Here is a 20,643-nt window from a genome sequence, read left to right as displayed (position 1 = left end):
TCCATGCAATTGGTTGCCGTGTGTTTAGTCTCTGGTGCCAACAAGGCAAATGGCGGGAGCCTAGTTATCAAGGATATGTATTTCCCCCTGACGGGTTCCGAAGCTGCCAGTTAAAACTCCTTAGTAGCGCCAACCTCAAACTAGTTCCCACGACCAGCCGAGAGTGAATTCTGTGCTTTCCTTCCCCCTTGTACTTCAGGACCAGGGTATGAAAGCACAGTCTGGCAAAAAGTTACGAACCCGAGGAGGTTGGTGAGCTTAGGACTGTTACAAGGGAGATGGATGGGATCTCCGATACAAATTGGTGTACAACCAGGCATTTCCCTGGGAAACATTGTCCTAACCCCGGCTAATGGCCCGTGTTGCAGAGGATGTCAAGGAGAGACGATGTCTTAGATCCTTGGACTTTGACCAGCGGTGAGACCCCTCTTATGCCAATAGCCTCTGGTTGGGCGAAGGGGATACGTGTATTCTCGTGCGGAAAAACTCAGCTAGCTCAAGCCAGACATTACAATATGGATGGCCGGTCCTGGGTTCGGCCCATTCCTCATCGACGACATACCTTAAACCTGTTGCGTCGCTCAGCTGAACAAGATGGTTACGAGGGTCTACCTGGTTGGCCGGGGATATCCAGACCGCAACTTCGGCCATTATACATTTATGAGGTTGCAACACGCTTGTCCCGAAACCCGATGAGAATCTAACATGAAAGATCATCGGGTGGAAGAGACTTGCTTCTATTGCGCTCTTTGTGGACCTGTGGTGGTTTACGCATGGCCTAAAATCGATGACTTGCCACGTTCCTCGACATCCACGAGTAATCCGGAGGAGTCTGCTCCAGACAAGATCTAACCCCCGAACCAAGTTGGGGTGTCGTTCAGCCGCTATGTATCTTCCCAACACTAACTGACTAAGAGTGTTCTCTTTGGACAAGAGGGCCATTCCATTCCCGCCGGTCCGTGACAGGAATTTACCGTTGATATTAGGAGCTTTCTCACCTGCAACACGCCCCGTGGTTTGAATTGGTCGGGAGTTCCGATCTACGCGTTTGCCCTCCGGACTCAGAACATCGTATCAAGCTCCGAAAAAAGTGGTTGTGGGGAGGCTTTAGATCAGGCGGATTTTGTGGCCTGCATATAGCGATGTATAGCAATGCAATGTGCTAGTCATACACTACGTCCTCAGCCGATGGGCGATCGTTCTATGTCTCGCCAGGCCCTGAGACAAACATACTAGCCCTGGCCATACTTTTACGGGGTCTCTCCTTTTTCCATGAGCTGCAAGGGGTCGTTTGCTCAAGAACCTAGATTTGTGGAGGTGTGATGAGCTTAAACTCCAAAATACAGCAGTCATCGATCTCAGCAGTGCCCTAATCCAAGGAACAGGAGACAAAGCAAGCGCGAATCCATCCCTCGTATTTCGTAGAGGCTTATCGGGGACCATAGACGTATTTGTGTATTGAGCTAGAAGTGGACATTTTGCTTGGTGGTTTGGATAATGAAGGCAAAGATAGAAGAGATCCAACGAAAGTGGTACAAATATTGTGCCGTGGTATATGGCTATGAATCTGTAAACAGTTCATTCAGCATATCGTCACTGATGAAATGAAAACCGCCCGCGCACCTATAACCCCTTTCTTGTTTTACCCACTCATACCCAACCGGGCAAATACCCAAGACTTTCAACTTCTCTTGTTTCTTCTTCTCCTCGTCGCGGCGTTTTTTCTCCTCAATGAGCTCATCGAGGATCCTTTCCCGGAGCTCCTCGTCGACGTCGTCAGCATTCACTTTCTGAACGAGGGCTTGGTAGTGGGCTTCACGACCACGCGCGGCAATCTTGTCCAACTCGAGCTGCTCCCATATCTCGTCCTTCACGCCGGCGTCGCGGCGACACGTCGTAAAGTCGTGCGGAGGTGGCGGTTGTTCTTGTTCTTCGCGTGCTACGGGGGGGATTTTCTCCTCTGCAGGGGCTTTGGGGCTTTTTGGTGCTGCGGCCGTGGAGGACGACGTGGAAATAGCTGGGGGTTGGGGCGTCGCCGAGCGATCGTGGGGCTTCGTTGGGAGATTGAAAGTGTGATGGGGAACCTGGTTGGCGTTAGGAATATCGCGGCTGAGGCGCTCAGTATACATTTCGGTAAGTTCGTCGGTGAGGATACTTTCAGTGACAGCGAGTTGGTTGGGGTCCGCGAGGACTCTTCGGTATATTTTCTTCCTGAGAGTTTCGATATCCCGCGCATTGCCCCAGCTCTTGAGGGTTGTTAGATTCCTTAACGTGCCGAGAAGGTTAGATCTGAACTCTGGTGTCATGTTTTCCAATGCCGATAGGTCGACTTTGGAATCTGGGGAATTCTTCTCAATTTGGGCCTTCATTTGCTGGAGTCTCTTGGTGAGCAGCGTGAGGCACTCTTCTGCCGTGAGCGAATAGAAAGGAATGACCTCCGGGAAGCGGCTTGAAAGGCCCGGGTTGACAGCGAGCAGCCTGTTGATATCATTGTCATAACCTGCGAGGATGATGACCATCTTGCCCATGTACTTGGTCTTCGTAACGCAGTCGACGATTTCATCAATTGCTTCCTTGGCAAAGGCGCCCTCTGCGAGCCGATACGCCTCATCAATGAACAGGACTCGGCCCAAGCCCTTATCAAGAACGCCCTGAACTTTCGGGCCAGTGTGGCCAACGTACTCGCCTATGAGTTCAGTCGCCGAGCATTCAACCACCTCGCTCGTTGCGAGGAACCCCATGTCATAAAAGACCTGGCCCATTTTTCGGGCCGTCGTCGTTTTGCCCGTCCCAGGAGGCCCGCGGAATAGGAAGTTGAATGGTATTGCCTCCTTGGGATCAAGCTTGTGCTTTCTCATCGTCCTGACCTGAGACTGGTACCCCTCCAGCAAAGAAATGAGACGATCGCATCCAACGGAGTCGTTGAAAAGCATACGGATATTTGTTTCGCTTCTCTCTGCCCGGTCAAACTTTTCGTCAAAGTCGATAGCTTCAAGCATATTGTTCTTACCGGCCTTGCTTTTAGATATTCTTGCTTGTTGACGCTCCATGGCCCGGTTTAAGAGGATTTCGACCTCACCGCCGTTGCCAAAATTGGGCCGATTGCGCGCTCTTTCGAGGACCTCGAGGGCAACCTGTTTGCCTTCGACAGTGGCTTCTAAGCCGGTGTTTGACAATTTGAGATCAAGGATCTTGGCCAACTCTTCCTTGTCGAAGTCTTCGAATATGAAAGCAGAGGCGAGGGGAAATCTTCTGCTGAGGCCCGGGTTGACGTTTTGGAACATGGCCTCCATTTGATCCTGATAGCCGAGAAGCAACACGCAGCGATCCTCGCCCGGCGTGTTTTGTACCTCAGCCACGATGGTATCCACAACTGCAGTTTTATACGGATCAGAGTAGCCCGAGCCTCCCTTGCCCGCGCCTCCGTATAACCCGTATGCCTCGTCTATAACCAGGACCTTCCCCTTAGTAGAGGCAAGTATTCCCTTGGTCTGTTGTTCTGACTGGCCGAGGTGGGCGCCGACAAAGTCGGAAGGATTCTTGACGATTACTGCCGCGTGCATAAGCTTGTCAGATACCAGTAATAGTTTTTCAATAATAATAATACGGTAACATACCTTCTCCATTTGACAGTAGGCCAAGGTCAACCAGGATCGCCCCATACAACTTGGCCACGGTTGTCTTTCCCGTTCCGGGGGAGCCGAGGAATACCTTGTTCAAAGAGTACTGGATGGGCGGCTCCTCCGCCAACTCTCGTTGATAGTTGGACTGCATTGTGTCGAGCAGAACCCTAACGGAATCCTTGACCGACTTCAACCCGATGAGGCTATTCAGTTTATTCCAGGCCTTGCAGTTGGCCAGAGCGTTGCTCGGTTCCGGTCCGATAATGTCCTCCTTGGTGAGGAGAAGATCGTCTGGGACGGTTCCGGAGCGTCTCTGCTTACGCAGGCGCTCTGCTTGCCTATTGCAGATCCTAGAAATAACATTCTCCACCTCTCGAGCATTGCCGAATCCGTCTCGGCCACGACCTTGACCGATTCTTCGGGAGACGATACGACAATATAGTCCATCCAAACCGTCTTCAGCGCACATCCGACCATCGAACTTGTCATTGATCTTGAGCTTGAGGATTTTTAGGAGTTCCTCGTCAGTATAGTCCTCAAACTTCATTTCGATAGGGAAGCGAGAGGGAAGACCAGGATTGTGTGCGAAGAATGTTTCCATCTGCTTTGTGTATCCAGCAAGGACAAAGACTACTTTCCCTCTCAAGTTCTCAACCTCAGCAAGTAGGTAATCCACCACTGCCTTTCCGCCGGGGCTGTTCCCAGACGTGAGCTGATATGCTTCGTCGATGAACAAAACACCGCCGCCTTCGTTTTGAAGGTCGTCGAGAATGGTCTGGCAACCTTGGACACCCATATTGGCGAGCTTGGAGCCAGTTGTTTCTTCAAACTTCGCCCCAGGAATAACTCCTACAGACGTTAGAAACTGGGCGTAGAGCCGGGCAACGGTCGTTTTCCCTGTTCCCGGATTTCCAAGTAAAGAGCAGCTGTATCTCTCCTTGCCTAGGGAAACTCCCTGCCGAATAGAAGTGTCAATGCGACTCTTTGCCTCCAAGAAAGTTTCCTTTACAGACTCGAGCCCAACCATCTTCATTAGAGCATCCATAGAAGTGCTTGATTGCCCTTCGTATTTCTTCATATATGCCCACTCCTGATTTGCATTGGCTGGCGGGTACGCGATGTCGTCGTCTTCCTCGGCCTGTGCACGATTCTTCTCTCCCTCGCCTTTCTTGGCCTCCTGAGAAGCCATTGCCTTTGCCTTTGCTTCATCTTCCCTCTGTTTGATGCGCTCCTCGTTCTTGTTTGTGCGTCTAGTGCTCTCCAAGTCGTTCTTGAGTTGCTTGAGTGTTTCCTCGTGGCTCTTTTGCTCAGCACGATGCTTCATGATACGCTTCTCGTGATCGATCTCATCTTTCAGGCGATCACTTTCGCGCTCATAAGCTGCTTGCCTAGCCCTACGTTCCTCTTCAAGCTTCAAGTCCCGTTCAGCTCGACGTCGAATATCCTCAAGTATCTTGGCGCATGCACGGCAGGTATCCTTGCTGCCACAAGTGGCTTTGTACTTGTGGCCTTGACTGCATACTTTATTCACGAGGGCAATGCAAGCAACCTGGGAATGATCTTTCAGGACGTGGCACTTGCGATGGCATTGGTGAACTCCGCACTTGAGCATGGCGCCACTGAGAAAACAATTAGAGTTAGCAATTCACCTCTAGGCGGTTTAATCATGGTAAACAATGATTGAAAATGAGTTGTGCAAGGACTTACCAAGGTTCGGTGCAACCGCCATCTGGGCATTTCGCATCGAAATCATCGGGTGATCGCAGGAGCGAGCGTGTGTCTGGGTGATTCTGACATTGGACGGGTACTCCGTCATGAAGCTGTTTGTTCTCCTTCAGGATATTGAAGAATTTGCCCCAGTGCTCTGCTCCCTTCTTGCTATTCAGAAACGTGTCCATATGGCCGATGAGGATTACGACTTCTCGGGCTCGAGTGAGGAGAACATTGAGTCGTTCTGGGGCGGCGAGAAATCCGATGTCACCTCGAGAGTTGCTCCTTGTGAGTGAAATGATGATAACGTTGGATTCTTCGCCCTGATAGTTGTCTAAAGGAAGTCGTATTGTTGGAATAAGTGTAACATTTCGAGGCGATATTGTTGTCAGCTCACTCACCAATGGTTGACAGTCGTATTTTCCCCTTTCCAACCTTCGCCGCTGCTTCTGTGAGCAAACCCGCTCGAAGTAGTTCGGCAGAGTCAGGATCCGCGAGGACAGGATCGTTATCCCGACTTAAAAGGTCGCGAAGTAGCCTCAACTGGGCGAGGTATGGTGTCAAGACCGTCATCTGGTCCGTTTTGTAAGACTGTTGACTCAAGTACTTAACCAATTTGAGTACCATGGTAGCCTCGAAAGTATTCTGTCTACTTGTCGACGAGCCCTGATCGCGACGGTCGCCAATTCCCGTGAAGTTTTCTTCGGGGTGTTCGTGGTTGACGAAAATTACGCGACCCTGAAGTCCGCGCGGGGCTTGGCGCTGGCTTGTCTTGGGTCCGTCCTCGAGATCAGGGTACGTTAGCATCCGCGGGAAAGCCGAGATCTCGGGATGCATTCGATGTTGCTTTTTGAGCACGCTATAGTCAAAACCGGCAAGTATGAGCCGCTCAAATATAGACATGTTGAGGTTATATCCGCCACCCTTTTCGACGGTGAGTTCGTACTTGTTGATCTTGGGCCGCAGCTGCTTATGATCCCCGATCAAGACGAGTTGCTCGACGCTGGGCGAAAGTGCCGTCAGAATGTGGGCTTCAAGAATTTCACCTGCTTCCTCAACCACAACGATATCCGGCGTCGAAGCTTCAATCAACTCGTGATACTTGGCAGCTGCCGTCGTGGTGCAACCTATTAGCTTCTTCCCGCGAAGGACTTCCACTTTTCCTTGATTATACATGGTCTCAAGGGAAGCCCGCGCTAGAGAAAATTTCTCGCACAGAGAGACAATATTGGCAATTTTTTCGTCGCGGATGGCTGTGAGCCATGTTGAATGAAGCATCAGGCGCTGGCCTCGACTCATCTGCCAATACCTTCTCGACGTTCCTTTCATGCGGTCCCAGAATGGCGCTGGACTTTGGCCTTTGAGCCATTTCATTACCAAGTGGCCGGGGTCAGACCGGTGACCTTTGCCTTTTCCGGTAGCGACGGAAAATCCATCACTGGTCTTAACCTCGAACATGAGGGCTTTGTGTGCGTCAGGCTCCATGTCTCGTAGGTATTCGAGTAGCTTTTCGAAGGACACATCTCCTGCTTTCAAGGTGGCATTCAGATCTTCCATCAACTCGTGAATTTCGGAATCAAGTTCCTCCATGGCAGCGCGCTGTGCGTAGGACCTTCTGCCGAACTGTTGCTTATCCAGAGACATGGCTGCTGTTGCTTCAGTGGACTTTGACCCGAGTCGAACCATGTCCGTTGATGCAATGCCCAGCTTGACAAGGTCTTCCAGAAATTGATCGAGGGCGTGGTTTGTATACGCCAACACTAGCACTCTCTTACCGCATGAGAGGGCCAATTTAACGAAGAGCGCGCCCACGTACGACTTTCCCGTACCCGGAGGGCCTTGGATCACGCACAGGGGCTGTTTTAGAGCCGCGATCAATGAGCGTACCTGCGCTCTGTCGACAGGATGGCCCATGAGAGTGATACCCGCAGCATCCGTGTATTTCTCAAATAGACTCAGTGCCTTTTCCATACCTTTGTTGGACTTAGACGACTGAAAATTGGCCGAGGACGGATCCAGAAGATATTCCTCCAATGGCAACTCTTTGATGCCCTTGAGCTGTTCGAGAACCGGCTCATATGCAAATATCGGGGTGTCAACAGAGATGAAGTTGATAGCATCCTGTGAATAAAATGCTTCTAGGACCCTTTGGAATCCGTTGATATGCGACATTTGAATCTCGATTATCGGTTTAGCTTCAGCAAGCCGGTCCTCGTCCCTCCACAAGAAACCGAAGGCAAACGGCTCCTGCCCCTTGCAGAAGACGCCAAACGACTGATGCTTGAGTAATCGAGGCTGATTCTGAAGAAATTTCTTCCTTTGTTTCACTGGCAACTTGGTCAAACTCTCGAGTCCGGTCTTGCATGAGACGATGAGGGACACACGGGCGTTAGTATTAAATTTTGTACGCAAGAGGATATCCTCCAGCCGCAGTTCTCCGAGGACAACCGGCGATTTTCGGCCCCGCTTCTTCACTCCAGTTGCGACCTGGATGTCGTGTCTCAGCTCGTCAAGCATGTCCTCGCGCAGGAGCCGGAATTGGTTGTCAAGATGGGCTCTGGCCCTGTCTTCCATCGGAACCTGGGTGATGTCTGCAGCCAGCCGATAAAACGGCATGCCGGGGTACAAAAGTTCATCCCTAGTGGGATATACCGCAATCTTTCGAAAGTCTTCGAAGTCATTGTCGTGTCGACCGCCGGGGCCACCGGGGACGTTGGGAGACCCGGTGGTGGTGAGCAGGCGGGCAAGCTTTTCGAGGCGATATCCGTAACCCCGTATTTTTTGATTTTGTGATTTCATCAATGATCCATTATTGACTGTTTCTAGTAGCTCCTGCTTGATATCTTCCACCGGCAGAGCGGTGGAAGACAGGAGCTCAAGACTTAGCCATGCCAGTGCTTCGATCGACTCGTCATTCAACTTTCCTGTTTTATAAAAATCAAGAAATTGGATAACGAAGGTCGGAGGATCCACAATCCTCTCCAAGATCTTGCCAAGAAAGGCACCCGAGTTGAGACTCTTGACTTCCTGCACTGATACATGGAGGAGAAACTTGGCGACGTAGGACTGAACGTAATCAAGTCCCAGGTCACACCGAACAGCTTGCGCAACGGCCTCCAGCCCAAAAGGGCGTACCCTGAGGCGCTCAACAGCTGCTTGGGCCGACTCCTGAGCGCAGACAGACAGAAGAAATTGCTGACCGTCGGTTGGTGACGTGATCTTTCGTTCGCCTCTGATGAAGGCTTGGAACTGGGCATTTAGGCGATTGTTTCTCTGTACTCTGGGGCCTGTTGGTGCAGCCTGGGTAGACATATTGGCGATGGCTCTTTGTGTAATAATCGGATAGTGGAAAAGAGTGAAGAAAGAGGCAAAGACCACATTGGGGAGGAAGGTGGAGAAAAGCGGACTTGAGAGGTCCAACGCATTATCAGATACGAGCTCCTCATCTTAAGCATTCCGACAGAGAAAAAAGTAACGAGTGCTCACAGCTCTGGTTGGTACCAGGTCAGAAAGTGGTTGGCCTCCCGCATGAGCTACGTCCAATAATATAGTAATAAAGAGGAGGCATCTCAGCCCACCCCCAATAAGATCTAAGGAACACATCTCACCCCGCTCGAAGGCCAGGCTTGATAGAATAATTCGACCTAATAGCTGCCCAGGAGGTCCAGCAGCGTTTACGTGGCAATTTGGTAAGGGAAATTTGGCTGTTATGCTCTGAGGCGGCTTGTAGCTTGTGGGATTGTGGGATTCTTGTGAATCTCGGTGTAGGCTTCGACCGCATAGGTAAGACTTAGACACGAGGGACTTGCACTATGCATTTTGGCATCTAGCCTGATACCCACACGAGAAGACTCACTCACACCACGCACCAGGCACAGAGTGGGCGCCTGGATATGTCTGGAGCAGTCCGATGCCACCCCGCTATCCAGCACCAAGACCCCTTCAGGCCGTCACTGTCTAGGATCAAACACAATCCACGGTTGACTATTAAATAGTGAATGGATCAGTTCTTTACGCCAGTGAATTTCTCTTCCCGCGGGGCAATTGGGTATGCCGAGCGAGTGCGCGATCCAGAGCATCCTGCGTTTGTCATACTGTTGAAGAGAATCGACGCCCGAAACATGCCGAAGCGCCATGGCCTCGGACACTCTCCCAAATATCGAATTGTTTAGAGGATTCCCGAGAAACATCGATCAATCAGATTCCTGGCAGGTATAACTTCTCAAATCAAAAGCAGAATTTCCATCTGCGAAATGAGATGACCACTTCCCGATGAGCGAGCGACGTTTGCTCTATATGTTGCGGGAGAAGTGGATAAGAAGGGTAAATTCAGACCACAGACGAAAAGAGGGAACCTTCCTCAGCCACTCTTGCGTGTCCTGAGCTTCTGCTGTGGCTTGACTTGATTCTCAGCCACTCGGTGCAATTTGACCCGACTTCTGGTCTTGGCCAGAAATGTTACTCCATTAGGACAATCCGAAGGTCGATCATGACACGCAATATGGGCGAAGCAGCTGTGCTCCACACGGAGGACCGACTGCGCCTTGGGGAGATATGGGCTTGTGTTGAGTCCTGGGCAACTAAAATGGAACTTACAACAGAAGAGAAGCGCCGTTAATATCTTGCCTTTCATTCCTCAATCCTCTCTCAGGAAAAACGTCATAAGCTCAAAAACCGAGACAAAACAGCCGATCGTGGAACGGACCGGGATGGAAGTGCCCAAGCAGTGCTGGGAATGTCGCAAAAGACGGTTGGTGTGCGACTCGACGAAACCGACATGCAAGAAGTGCCGTGTTCGACGAGTTGAATGCCCAGGATACACATCCAAGCCCCTAAAATGGACTCAACCTTGCACGGATAAACCGAGACGCCGACGGGACCGAATCGCTAACGGAGATGCGACACCCACTGCCAGCTCCAGCGTAGTGGTCTCCCAGAGTCAAGGTCGCAATGCTCCTGCCACCTTGTTCCCGCACTTGACGCACGCAGACCAGGCTCGCATCTTGCATGAAGCAGTAACATACTGTGCGTGTCATGTTTCACTGTCCCTGTCAAGAACCCTTCTAACTGTCTGCATTAGACAACGAAAAAATATGTCGGGACCTTTCCGCAACGGGGGAGAGTGGGCCGAGTTCTCCATACTTCATCCCTGCGTCCGCGCTCCCCCACTTTGGACACGCTATTGCTGAAGCTATAATATGCTCTGCACTGGGACACAGAGTCCTTCGTCTCCACCAGCCTTCGACAGAACACCGCGCCGCCCTGGTGGGTCGATTACAGGATCATCGTGGAGCAGCAATTCGAACCATCACTCAAGCGTTGAGCCAAGAAGATGAAGCAAAGAGCGATATGACGCTCGCGTCTATCCTTATCTTTCAGTTAATCGAGGTACGTTCGGTCCAGAATCCGCACTATCGTATCCCCGCCCGCCACTGGCTAACTCAAAGACCCTGAGCGGTTGCATAGATCCAGCATATGATCTCTCCTCATTGGAGATCTCATAGCGACGGAGCAGCCTCGATAATAGAAATGAAAGGTGGCATCTCGACGCTCATCTCGTCCCCGGCTTTGCTGCATCTGCTGAGATATTTTGTCCTGTACGAGCAGTCATATTTTGACCCCGAGAATTCAACTCGTATCTAACCAACCCGTCACAGAATCGACGTCTTCGGAACCACCACCGCCCCCCACGTCGAACCAGCAAGAGCACAGAGGCAACTTGATCTCATTCCCTTGCTCCCCAAACTCCTCCCCGACGGACTAGCTACTTGCATTCCATGCCCTGTAGACCTCTTAGCCGACATTATTCGCATCAATTGGACACGATCCCAACGTGCAGGGTCTCAGCCTGACGAACAGGGTCTCTCAGATATTAGGCACATTTTGAATCATGCTGTGGCGTTCTCGCCAAACAAGTGGGCGGTAGAGGTTGCATCCCAACACTTCGATGGTCACATAGATACCAAAAACCGAGCTTCAGTGGGTGCAAGCGACCCTTCTAACTGGACGATCATGGCCCGGATTTACCAATCCGCAGTGGTCCTCTACTGCATCGCTTCACTCGACCCCAAACGCAACGCCGGGAGGACCAGAGCCAACTTGATATCTTGCACTAGCATTCCTTCCAACGTAGCAGGTCAGAGAGCCGCCTCCCTCCAGAGTCTAGTGGCCGACCTTAGGACGATATCATCTGATTCTTCGCTCCTTGGGTCTCGTCAGCGAAAACTAGTTTTGTGGCCACTGGTCATTGCAGGAATAGAGCTGGACCCCGCGGACCTACCGCTGCGTAATTTCGTGGTGTCAGAGTTGGGTTGGATTAGTCGGTCTTTGGGTATTTGTTCGCCGTTAGTGGCGAGAGAATTCCTCGAGGGAGTGTGGAGAGGACAGCGGCAATGTACCTGCGGATCCAGGCACGGATGGGATGAGCTATTCGACCAGCCTTACATTTTCGCTATGTAGAGCGAATTCTAGTTAATCATTTGGTCAATACATTCAGTTAGAGAACAGGTAATTATATCTGGCCGCATCATCGAGAATATATGATCTAGAGAGTCGCCTGGCCCTGCATGCTTCCGCTGTGCCACGAGTGATGCGTAATAAACATTCATGGGAGATCTTGGCCAGAAATTAGCCGTTCCCGGACATTAAATCGAGGCACAGGCTTACTATCAAGCGAAAGAGCCGCTGGATGCACAGAAATTTCTCATTTAGGGATAGGCTCTCAGTACATAGAGTCGGTAGGTTATAAAAGTGGTCTTGCATCCCCCGATCTCTCCAATAGTCCATGGAAGCCATATCCCCTGAGCACCAAAGGCCTTCTTTCTTTCCTCCAACCGCGGCTTCCCTGTCCAGTCATCTTCATAATGATTCCACATCGTCTCCCCCTTCTTGTCATCCTTTTCTTCTTTTCATCCAAAACCGTCTCAGCATCTCTCTGCGGCCATGGCTTTACCAAACCCTGCATTCTTGCAGACACCAATCGGGACGGCATAGTCGATGAGACTGATATTTTCGACAAAGAGAGATGGACATCACGCCGTGGCGCTATATTCCTACCAAATACCGGTGATACACTCCATCGATGCTCCTCGGTGGATCTCGTTGGAAATGAGCTCAGCAACGAAGAATTAGCTGCTTGTCACGACGCCTCAGGCGACATACTCATCTCACCCGATCTTGCCGCACCCCTTCAAACTCTCCCTCTCAATGGTCTCTCTGAAGACGCCTCTGGGCGGATATATATCCAGTCGGCCATACCCCGTGACCGTGTCCGGATTTTCTGGCGTCAAGATATTGACCCGAACCTAGAGCAGTGGCTGCTCGTGGACCACCAGACTTCATTCAACAAGACACAACTCGGTAAAGGTATCAACCTAAAACTCGATGGTCGGGGACTGGTAACAAACGCTGCATTGTGGGACGGATCAGTCATTGTTCGCTTCGAAGTCGAGGATGGGAATAAAACGTACGTTGACTCCGTGGCGCTAAAGCAAGCGCCGGTACTTGTGCACCATCATCTACAGCCACCCAGCGTAGTTCTGACTACGTCTGGAAACACAACATTGTCTCGATGGCAGTCTCGTTTTGTGCGAGCGATCCAGGAAGGAATTGCCGACACGACGTCCGATGTTCCTGTGGTTATCATAAACGATACCGGCGATATTTGGACACAAGACTTCTTCGAGCCCGCCTATGCAAGTATGCCCGGGCCTAGCAGTGCAATTTCGGTCCGGATACTTCTTCGCTCGGCACAGTCAACCCGCACTTCAGGGCGACAAGTCTTCCAACAGCTCCGGGGTCCTAGAGTTGGTGCATTTCAGCCTGGACCTGGCTCCGGGTTCGGGTGGGAAGAAATCAACTCCGGCGGCAACATCGAGACTATACCGCCGTACAAATCCCGGTCGGGAGTCCGATATCCGGTCGGACGTGTGGTTATGGGAAAGCACTTTGACGTATACCCAGCAGAGTCCGTGGTCGCCTTCCTCGATAGCCAAGGATTGCAGAAGCCGCTATTCCTGGAGGCTGGCTGGCTCTCTATCGGACATGTGGATGAAATGGTTCAATTCCTTCCGTTTGACAATGAACTAGGGTTTACGATTGCCGTGGCAGATACGAAATCAGCTCTTGACCTACTACGAAAGGCCGTAACAGACGGCCATGGTGGATTAGCTATCACGACTTACGACGGCGATTTCACCCCGGATTACGAAACTTTCTTCTTGGATCCGACAATTTTCAACACAACAATTTCCGACTTACTCGGGCAAGAAGAGCTCCTAGAGGTCAATTCTTACGCCCAGAGACACCTCGATAAGAATTTAGAACTTCTCTTGGAAGAGATACCTCTCAGCCAGAGTGACGTCCTCCGCATCCCAACTCTTTTCAAGGACGCAACATACCCGTGGCCGGCGCCTCCTGATGGGTCTCCCCGACGTCTCAATCTAGCACCCCGTGGAGAGAGGCAGTTAAAATCGCTCTTCCCCCAGACTATCAATGGGCTGGTTCTCGGTTCCACCTACCTGGCCCCGAAGCCCTGGGGCCCGATTGTGAATGGACATGATATCTTCGAAGAAGCCGCGCAGGAAATTTACGGAAGGGCCAATATGGCATTGACTTTTATCGACGATTTCATGTCACACCATGTAAGGGGAGGGGAAGTTCATTGTGGCACCAATACTCTTCGGAACACTGATGTGTCGTGGTGGGAGTGAAGCTGGGTTTGGTCGGTAAGGGGTAGCTTGGGATCGCTTGAGTGTCGCGATCATCACATAATGTGGAGGTTATCTCGACCTACAGATTGAGTTTAATTTCGTGTCAAGACAGGTTTAGCAGCGTACATCATCGCTACCGTGGACTCTTGAATCCTTCCCCGGATGTGTGAAACCGTAATGTTTATGGTGCCTCAATCTGTGCTGCTCCAGCCGGAGGTGCGTTTTTTATGGCCGGTTCCGAGCCGCGGTTGTGGCAACTGCAAGTCCTTTTACCTTTTATCCATCGGCCGTAAGAATCGAGTTGTCTCCAAGAAATGGCGGAAGAGAACTGGAATCCACGGCTTGATACAATTATTGGATGGATTGAGGCGAGCCCAGGTGGCGGCACCCCGCTTCCTTCATGATATAAATAGCAACGGCGATATTGCATGCTCGTCCGTCCCAGACGAGCCCGATTTAGATACGGAAATTGGGGAGAAAGGGCCTCATGATGGATCACACACGGAGATCGTTTGGCAGAATATAAAATGTGGGTGGTCTGACGAGGTCGAAGATCACAGAAAAGGTATCTCCGTTCCTCATTCTTTGTTTTCTTCTCCATTGACGACCAATTCCGCACTCGAAAAAAAATGAAGGTCGCACCTTTGTCCCTTGCTATCTCCCAACTCCTCTTCCTGGCTGCTGGCCAAAACCCTCTCGAAGAAGGAAAGAATCCAAAACATCCCCCACCCACCTGCAAAAAGAGGCCAACTCAGCCCATTGAAGAAAGCCCTATTCCTACGGTAGACTTCGAAAGCCTGAGCTCGACGGGTTCAACCACCCCATCCTCAACTCGGACTCGAACCCCACTGACTCACTTTCCACCGGAGGCATCTGAGGAACCCTCGAGCACGAGGGGTCACGGATTTGGATACGTCGCACTAGACGCAGTCACGCATTATCATATTTGGCGGAGGTGCGAGATGCCGACACAACCACCCCGGTTGCGGCGGTCTCCAAAACAGAAAGATGCGAACAAAAGTTAAGAAATGACAGAGTCATCTACTTCACCTAGCTTCGCATCAGCCGGGGGGGACTGGCGATTTAGTTTGAGAGGTAGAGAGTCATCTCTGGCGGAGACGCGCGCTTCCATCAATGACGGACTGAGCCGGAACATCACCGCGTTGTTGGGGTTCCTGTACATAGTTATCTCAGCTTATCTATCATAAATACCAGGTTAGGGTTACCTTTAAAGTTTTTGAATGCGAGACGGGATGTCAAAACAACGCGGGATCGAGAGATCTAGGCAGATATAGTACAACGTCGACTGCTCCCTAACTTTCCGCAACTGGACTGCCTTCGGAGGTAATAATACAGGTCCCATCTGCGTGATTCACCATCAGTGACTCTACTTCGTAAATTCTGAGTGTGAGTGTGCCCCGGAAACCCCAGAGGTAGCCTGCACCTTTAGCAACCAACCATGGTCAAGTGTAACAGTGAAGAGTATCGCGGGGAATAAAAACGGCCCACTGGTCGATGGGGCTTGGGATGCGATGGGCAAGCCCAGTTCCGGAGGTCATCCCATTGCTTCTAATAAGGCCCGAGTCTCGGGAACGGACAATCAGGAGAAAAATGGAAATTCCCTCAGTTTCATGCGAGTATTTTATATCTTGCTTTATAGATTTCAATACACGATTTACATAATTCTTTGCTTGCATTTTTCTCTTGCCTACGTGTTTCCAAGAGTTTCACATGTTCCAATTAATAGGCGGCTTCTCTATCCGATAAGAGGCTTTCCCGGCCTGTTCGAGACCACTGGGCCATTTTGAAGCTTTCCCTTAATACGCATTGTCTGGTAGGCTAGACTTGACGAATGTGTGAGATTGGTCGTCGTCACGGAGTCAGCGAATACGCTATAAGGTAGGGCATGGTTCGTGTATTCACTAATCGCTGCTCCTCACATTTTCTACGCTCAAGTGTCATATCTATAGTTATTGCTGCCCATTGACCCTGCGGCGGCTCCACTCTGGGCTCAGTGAGAACTGGCTGGGCTGTATGCCCTGACAGGCGTCGCCATGGTGATGTGTAGATATCTCCCTCTCCCCCTAGAACCGGAGCCCGCCTTCAAGTGGAGTGGCTGCCGTTGGCGGCTCTGCGGCGTGCCCCGCCATTGTATATACATTGGGAGATGAAGTCTTATAAGATATATACTGGAGGTTTTAGCAAATATTTCCTAAATTGGTGACTGGGGTGGTTTTACTCTAGAACTTAAAAGGACAAGCTAGATATGAGGCCAGATGCTTGATACCCTCGGGTAGGCGCCAGAGTATCGTCCTATTGATTATTTGGAATTGAGCGAGAAACGGACTGCACTGGCATGCTGCTGGGGAACCTGTGCCACTGAAGCTTCCGCGTTTTAGGATCCCAGGTCACTATTTACATCGGATGGTTGGCATACTGTAGATCTGCCGGCTTTAGGACTCTCTCTAACCTCGAGCGGGCAGGCGAGGTGGGGGCTGTGACAGGGGGGGATCCTGCCAAGCCCATAAGATGCAATAATAATCCGCTCAAATGCGCTCACTATTACTTGTCAAAGCAGCGTGGGACAGACAAAGTGATATCTAAAGCGAGATGCAAATTGTGATACATCTCAGTCTAGAGAACTAGGCATCGAGTGTAAGGGAAGTACACTTAATGCATACTAAGATAACCGAAGAGAGAGCTTCTAAGAATGGATTTGGCCGTCAGAGTTCTCCCTCTCGCTGCGAAGATCGTGGCAGTAGGTCAAAATAGAAGCATCATCGAGTGAATCGGGCAAGTATTGAGAGAATAACTCCAACAAAAACCACAGAGTCTAGTTCCGACAGGGAAGAATTCTATGCCTAGAGTCCCTTCTCGCACCCGACGCGATTGACGCATTCGACCTAGTCCATGAACGCTTCTCAAGCGGATGAAGGTTATCAATGGCATCATTCCCGAGTGATGTGTTCGGAGTGTAATTATAGTATGAAGATATCTTACCTTCTAGTATCAATGTAATTCCATATTGAGGACACTCAAAGATCATTGCGACCTACATCATCCCCTCACGAGAATACATGGAAGCATACTGGGTAGGTACTTTGCCTGTACAATAATAGTCCTGCCGCACACGGGGTGGGTGGTCGCCCGCATTGGCCAAGACAGGCCGTTCCGTATGTGATTATAGTTATGGTGGCCTTGAGTCTATAAAACTTATAGAAAATTTGCTCTCCGTCGCGTTCCTTCATGTACCCTTCCAGGATCCGATACCATGGTCCACCAGTCCATTCTGCGAGGATCACATCTCGGTAAACTTCTGGTCCAATGGTGCAGGGCGCCGTTACGAGTTACGAGTGTCAATAATTCTATATGTTTTATTCGCTTGATTTGGTATTAATATTTCTCCCGTCCCTCTCCTTTCTTGCACGCTTTCTCACTATTCCTAGAAACCCTTCATCTATCAAGCACAAGATATTGCAAAATTCACGCCTGACGATGATACCGGCTGGCTTTCTGGTGCCCGGCCTTGCCTTCTCCCTACACGCCCGCGGCGTCCGTGGCGATGGTATAGGTCTCATCGGATGGGGGAAGACCCTGTATAATCCAACATGTTGCTTTGCATGCCGGGGCGTCATCAGTAAGCAGCAACTGTCCTGTACGCCAGTTGATACTACGGAGAACCACGGCACAAGCCACAACCCAGTCTCTACGCCGCCCAGTTGCTTCGTCCAAGATCCAGCTTTCCTAAAAACCATGGCGCTCTGTATCGACACATACTGCCCGTTGACCGGTAACCCTTCTATGAGCCTGATAGAGGACTACTGGGCCTCTCATCTCGGAACGGGAACTCTCGGAAACTACAAATACGTTCCTGTCATGTCCTACCATGATGCCCTGAGCGAGGCCCGGGCAGATGAATCTGACGCTACTCTCAATACGAACTCAACAGAAGCCAGCAACGCGACCACACACAATACAATGGACATGAGGATTCTAAAGGCTCGTCGACACGTTTCAGTAATTGAAAGGGAATCGGGATTAATCACTTTCGACGTTTCCAGCCCCTTACCCATGGCTGCTGGCGCCCGCAAGCCGTTGAATGTTACAAGCTTCGTCGATCCCGAAGATTGGCAAATGCAGTATAATTATTTATCTAACTTTGAGATGAATGAATCTGGCCATTCGACAATGGCGTAAGTGGAATTTGGAACCTATTTTTGCAAGGAAAATGAAATCGGCTGACCATTGGCAGAATTATCATTGCAATAGTTGCCATCCTCCTTCCCATCCCGCTCTCCCTCCTCCGTCTCATCCCCGGACTCTCGAAGAGTCGCGGATGGACTTATGCCAAATCGATGTTAGTCTACCCTTCTGTATGGGGCAAATATCATCGTGAGCCTGTGGCCGGGGCCTGGGTGCCAACCCGCGGACAAGCTATGTACATATTCCTCATCAGCTTCCTCAATCTCATCCTCCTCCTAGCGCCCTACGTCATCACCCAACCGCAGGCGAGCTTTTCTTCGAGGGACTTGCAAACACTGAGCATTGTCGGCAACCGCGCTGGTGTCATGGCTATGGGGAACGTCGTGGCATTGTTCTTGTTCGCGACGCGAAACAACGTGCTGCTCTACATCACCGACTGGAGCTATAGCACATACCTTCTGCTGCACCGCTGGCTGGGGTATTGGGCCGCCTTCCATACAATCCTCCATTCATTCATGCTTTTGTCGTATTACATCGTTAACGGCACCTACCAGGACGAGTTGGCGCGTCCCTATTGGTCCTGGGGCATAGTGGGGACTGTCGCCGCTTCCGCCATCCTGCCCTTTTCCCTGCCTTGGGTACGGCAAAAGTTGTACGAGTTCTTCCTTGCATCGCATGTCGTGCTCGCTCTACTTTTTATCCTCGGATACTACTATCATATTTGGTATTGTTACGAGTATAAGTGGGGCTATGAGATCTGGATTTTTATTGCCGGTGGCATCTGGGGAGCCGATCGTGTTGCGAGATTGGCTCGTACGGCATTGCAGGGCAGCCATACCGCGGACATCACCTTAATCAAGGACACAGACGGAGAGTACTTCCGTATAGATGTCCAGGGCACATATCTCAAGGATGGCGTTGCGTACCTCTGTTTCCCGACGTTAGACTGGCGCTTCTGGGAGAACCATCCTTTCTCCGTAGCATATTGCAGTTTCGGAGGCAGAAATAACGGCGAGCAGGAGTCCAATCCTACGTCTGACGAGAACCAACAAGACGCTGAGAAATCGACTAATAGCGCATCAACGGCCATCGCCACTGCCGATGTATCCACACACAACAGTAAAGACGCCACCACGACTTTCTTCGCCCGCAGCCGTACTGGAATTACTAAGAAGCTCTTAGCTCGCATTTCTGGAGTGTCAGGCTCGTCGACGCGCCTCCGAGTCTTGATCGATGGGCCGTACGACCACTCCGGACACACCTCTTCGCAGCTCGCGGAGTGCACTGGCATCCTATGCGTTGCCGGTGGCGTGGGGATCACCGCCTGCCTACCGCATCTAGAACAGAACACCGCAAAGGAGAGGAAATTATTCTGGTCGATCCGAAAGCCGGGCCTCGCAGCCGAGCTAGCCCCCGCCTTGGCCGCGCTCGCGGGAAGTGTTCAGGTCGAGACTCTGGTTGGGCGACGTTTGGATCTGGACTCTATTCTCGGACAGGAAATGTTGGGAGGGAAGAATAAAGGGCCCCTGGCTATCATTGTTTGTGGGCCCCCAAGTATGGCAGATGATGTACGCCAGAAGGTCGTATCTTTGGCCAGGGGGAGCCCTCTAAGCCGGCCTTATGTGCTTTTGGATGAAGCATTTAGCTGGTAAAAGGTCCTACCAAGCCTGGAGCTTGATAACCGAAAATTAAGGAGGGGTAACTTTTGCTTCGTGTGAAGACGACCATTTTCTGGTAGATTCCCAGCAGAAAAATGGAGAAGATTCCAACAGTCTCGTATCTCTCCCAAGAACTCCAGATGTATTGTCTCAATGGACGAGGCCTCAACGTCAAGCAGTAAGGGAATTCACTTAGAAGTTCTCTCAGAAGTCAGGACCCACGGCTCTCATGTTGCCTTTCTTATTTATATTGTCTCGGTAAATATGGAGCTAGAGACCGCTAGCGGGAAGCATTTCACAAGAGCAAAGGAAAAGAACATCGACCTTCTCGACCTCCAATTCCGTTTGGAGAAGTTTCCAGGATTAGTCTGCGACAGCAAAATAGTAGGTGGTTTAGCTTGAGAGCTAAAGAGTGATCTCTGGCGGAGGTGCACTTCCACGATTGACGGACCGAGACGAGAAATGGGGAACATTGGTGTGTTGCTGGGGCTTGTGTACATAGTTATTTGATCTTGCCTGTGTTATATTCTTGGCACTTGGTTCCCTCGAAGATAATATCGACCCCGTCTTAGATTCCCCGAGACAGAATCTCGTAATAGTGTGACAGAGAGATCCTGTATTATATATGGTGGAACGCCTCTCCGTTGGCTGAGGGACGAAGGACCGTGGATGTTCGCCACGTCGAGGCCTGCTCTTCAGACTATGCCTAGGCCTCGGGATGCCGACAGACAACCTACG

At 50.9% G+C, this 20,643-nt stretch overlaps 2 protein-coding genes and 1 pseudogene across 2 annotated transcripts; 2 read left to right on the top strand and 1 right to left on the bottom strand.

Annotated features, from left to right (window-relative positions):
• Positions 1-1,559: 1,559 nt before the first annotated feature.
• Positions 1,560-8,645, bottom strand: SAPIO_CDS10510 (ATPase; the record flags this gene model as incomplete). The annotated part of the gene is made up of 5 exons (XM_016784091.1): positions 1,560-1,567; positions 1,673-3,550; positions 3,618-5,242; positions 5,331-5,667; positions 5,735-8,645. The coding sequence occupies 5 exons, from the start codon at positions 8,643-8,645 to the stop codon at positions 1,560-1,562; spliced, it is 6,759 nt and encodes a 2,252-aa protein (XP_016638917.1).
• Positions 8,646-12,196: 3,551 nt separating this feature from the next.
• On the top strand, positions 12,197-14,044 carry SAPIO_CDS10509 (annotated as a pseudogene; the record flags this gene model as incomplete).
• Positions 14,045-17,797: 3,753 nt separating this feature from the next.
• On the top strand, positions 17,798-19,899 carry SAPIO_CDS10508 (Uncharacterized protein; the record flags this gene model as incomplete). The annotated part of the gene is made up of 2 exons (XM_016784089.1): positions 17,798-18,237; positions 18,297-19,899. The coding sequence occupies 2 exons, from the start codon at positions 17,798-17,800 to the stop codon at positions 19,897-19,899; spliced, it is 2,043 nt and encodes a 680-aa protein (XP_016638916.1).
• Between the last annotated feature and the right edge of the window lie 744 nt (positions 19,900-20,643).

Source organism: Scedosporium apiospermum, assembly GCF_000732125.1.
Source record: "Scedosporium apiospermum strain IHEM 14462 chromosome Unknown SEQ_SAPIO_0165, whole genome shotgun sequence".
Taxonomy (NCBI): domain Eukaryota; kingdom Fungi; phylum Ascomycota; class Sordariomycetes; order Microascales; family Microascaceae; genus Scedosporium; species Scedosporium apiospermum.
This window is presented reverse-complemented; position numbering and strand designations above follow the sequence as displayed.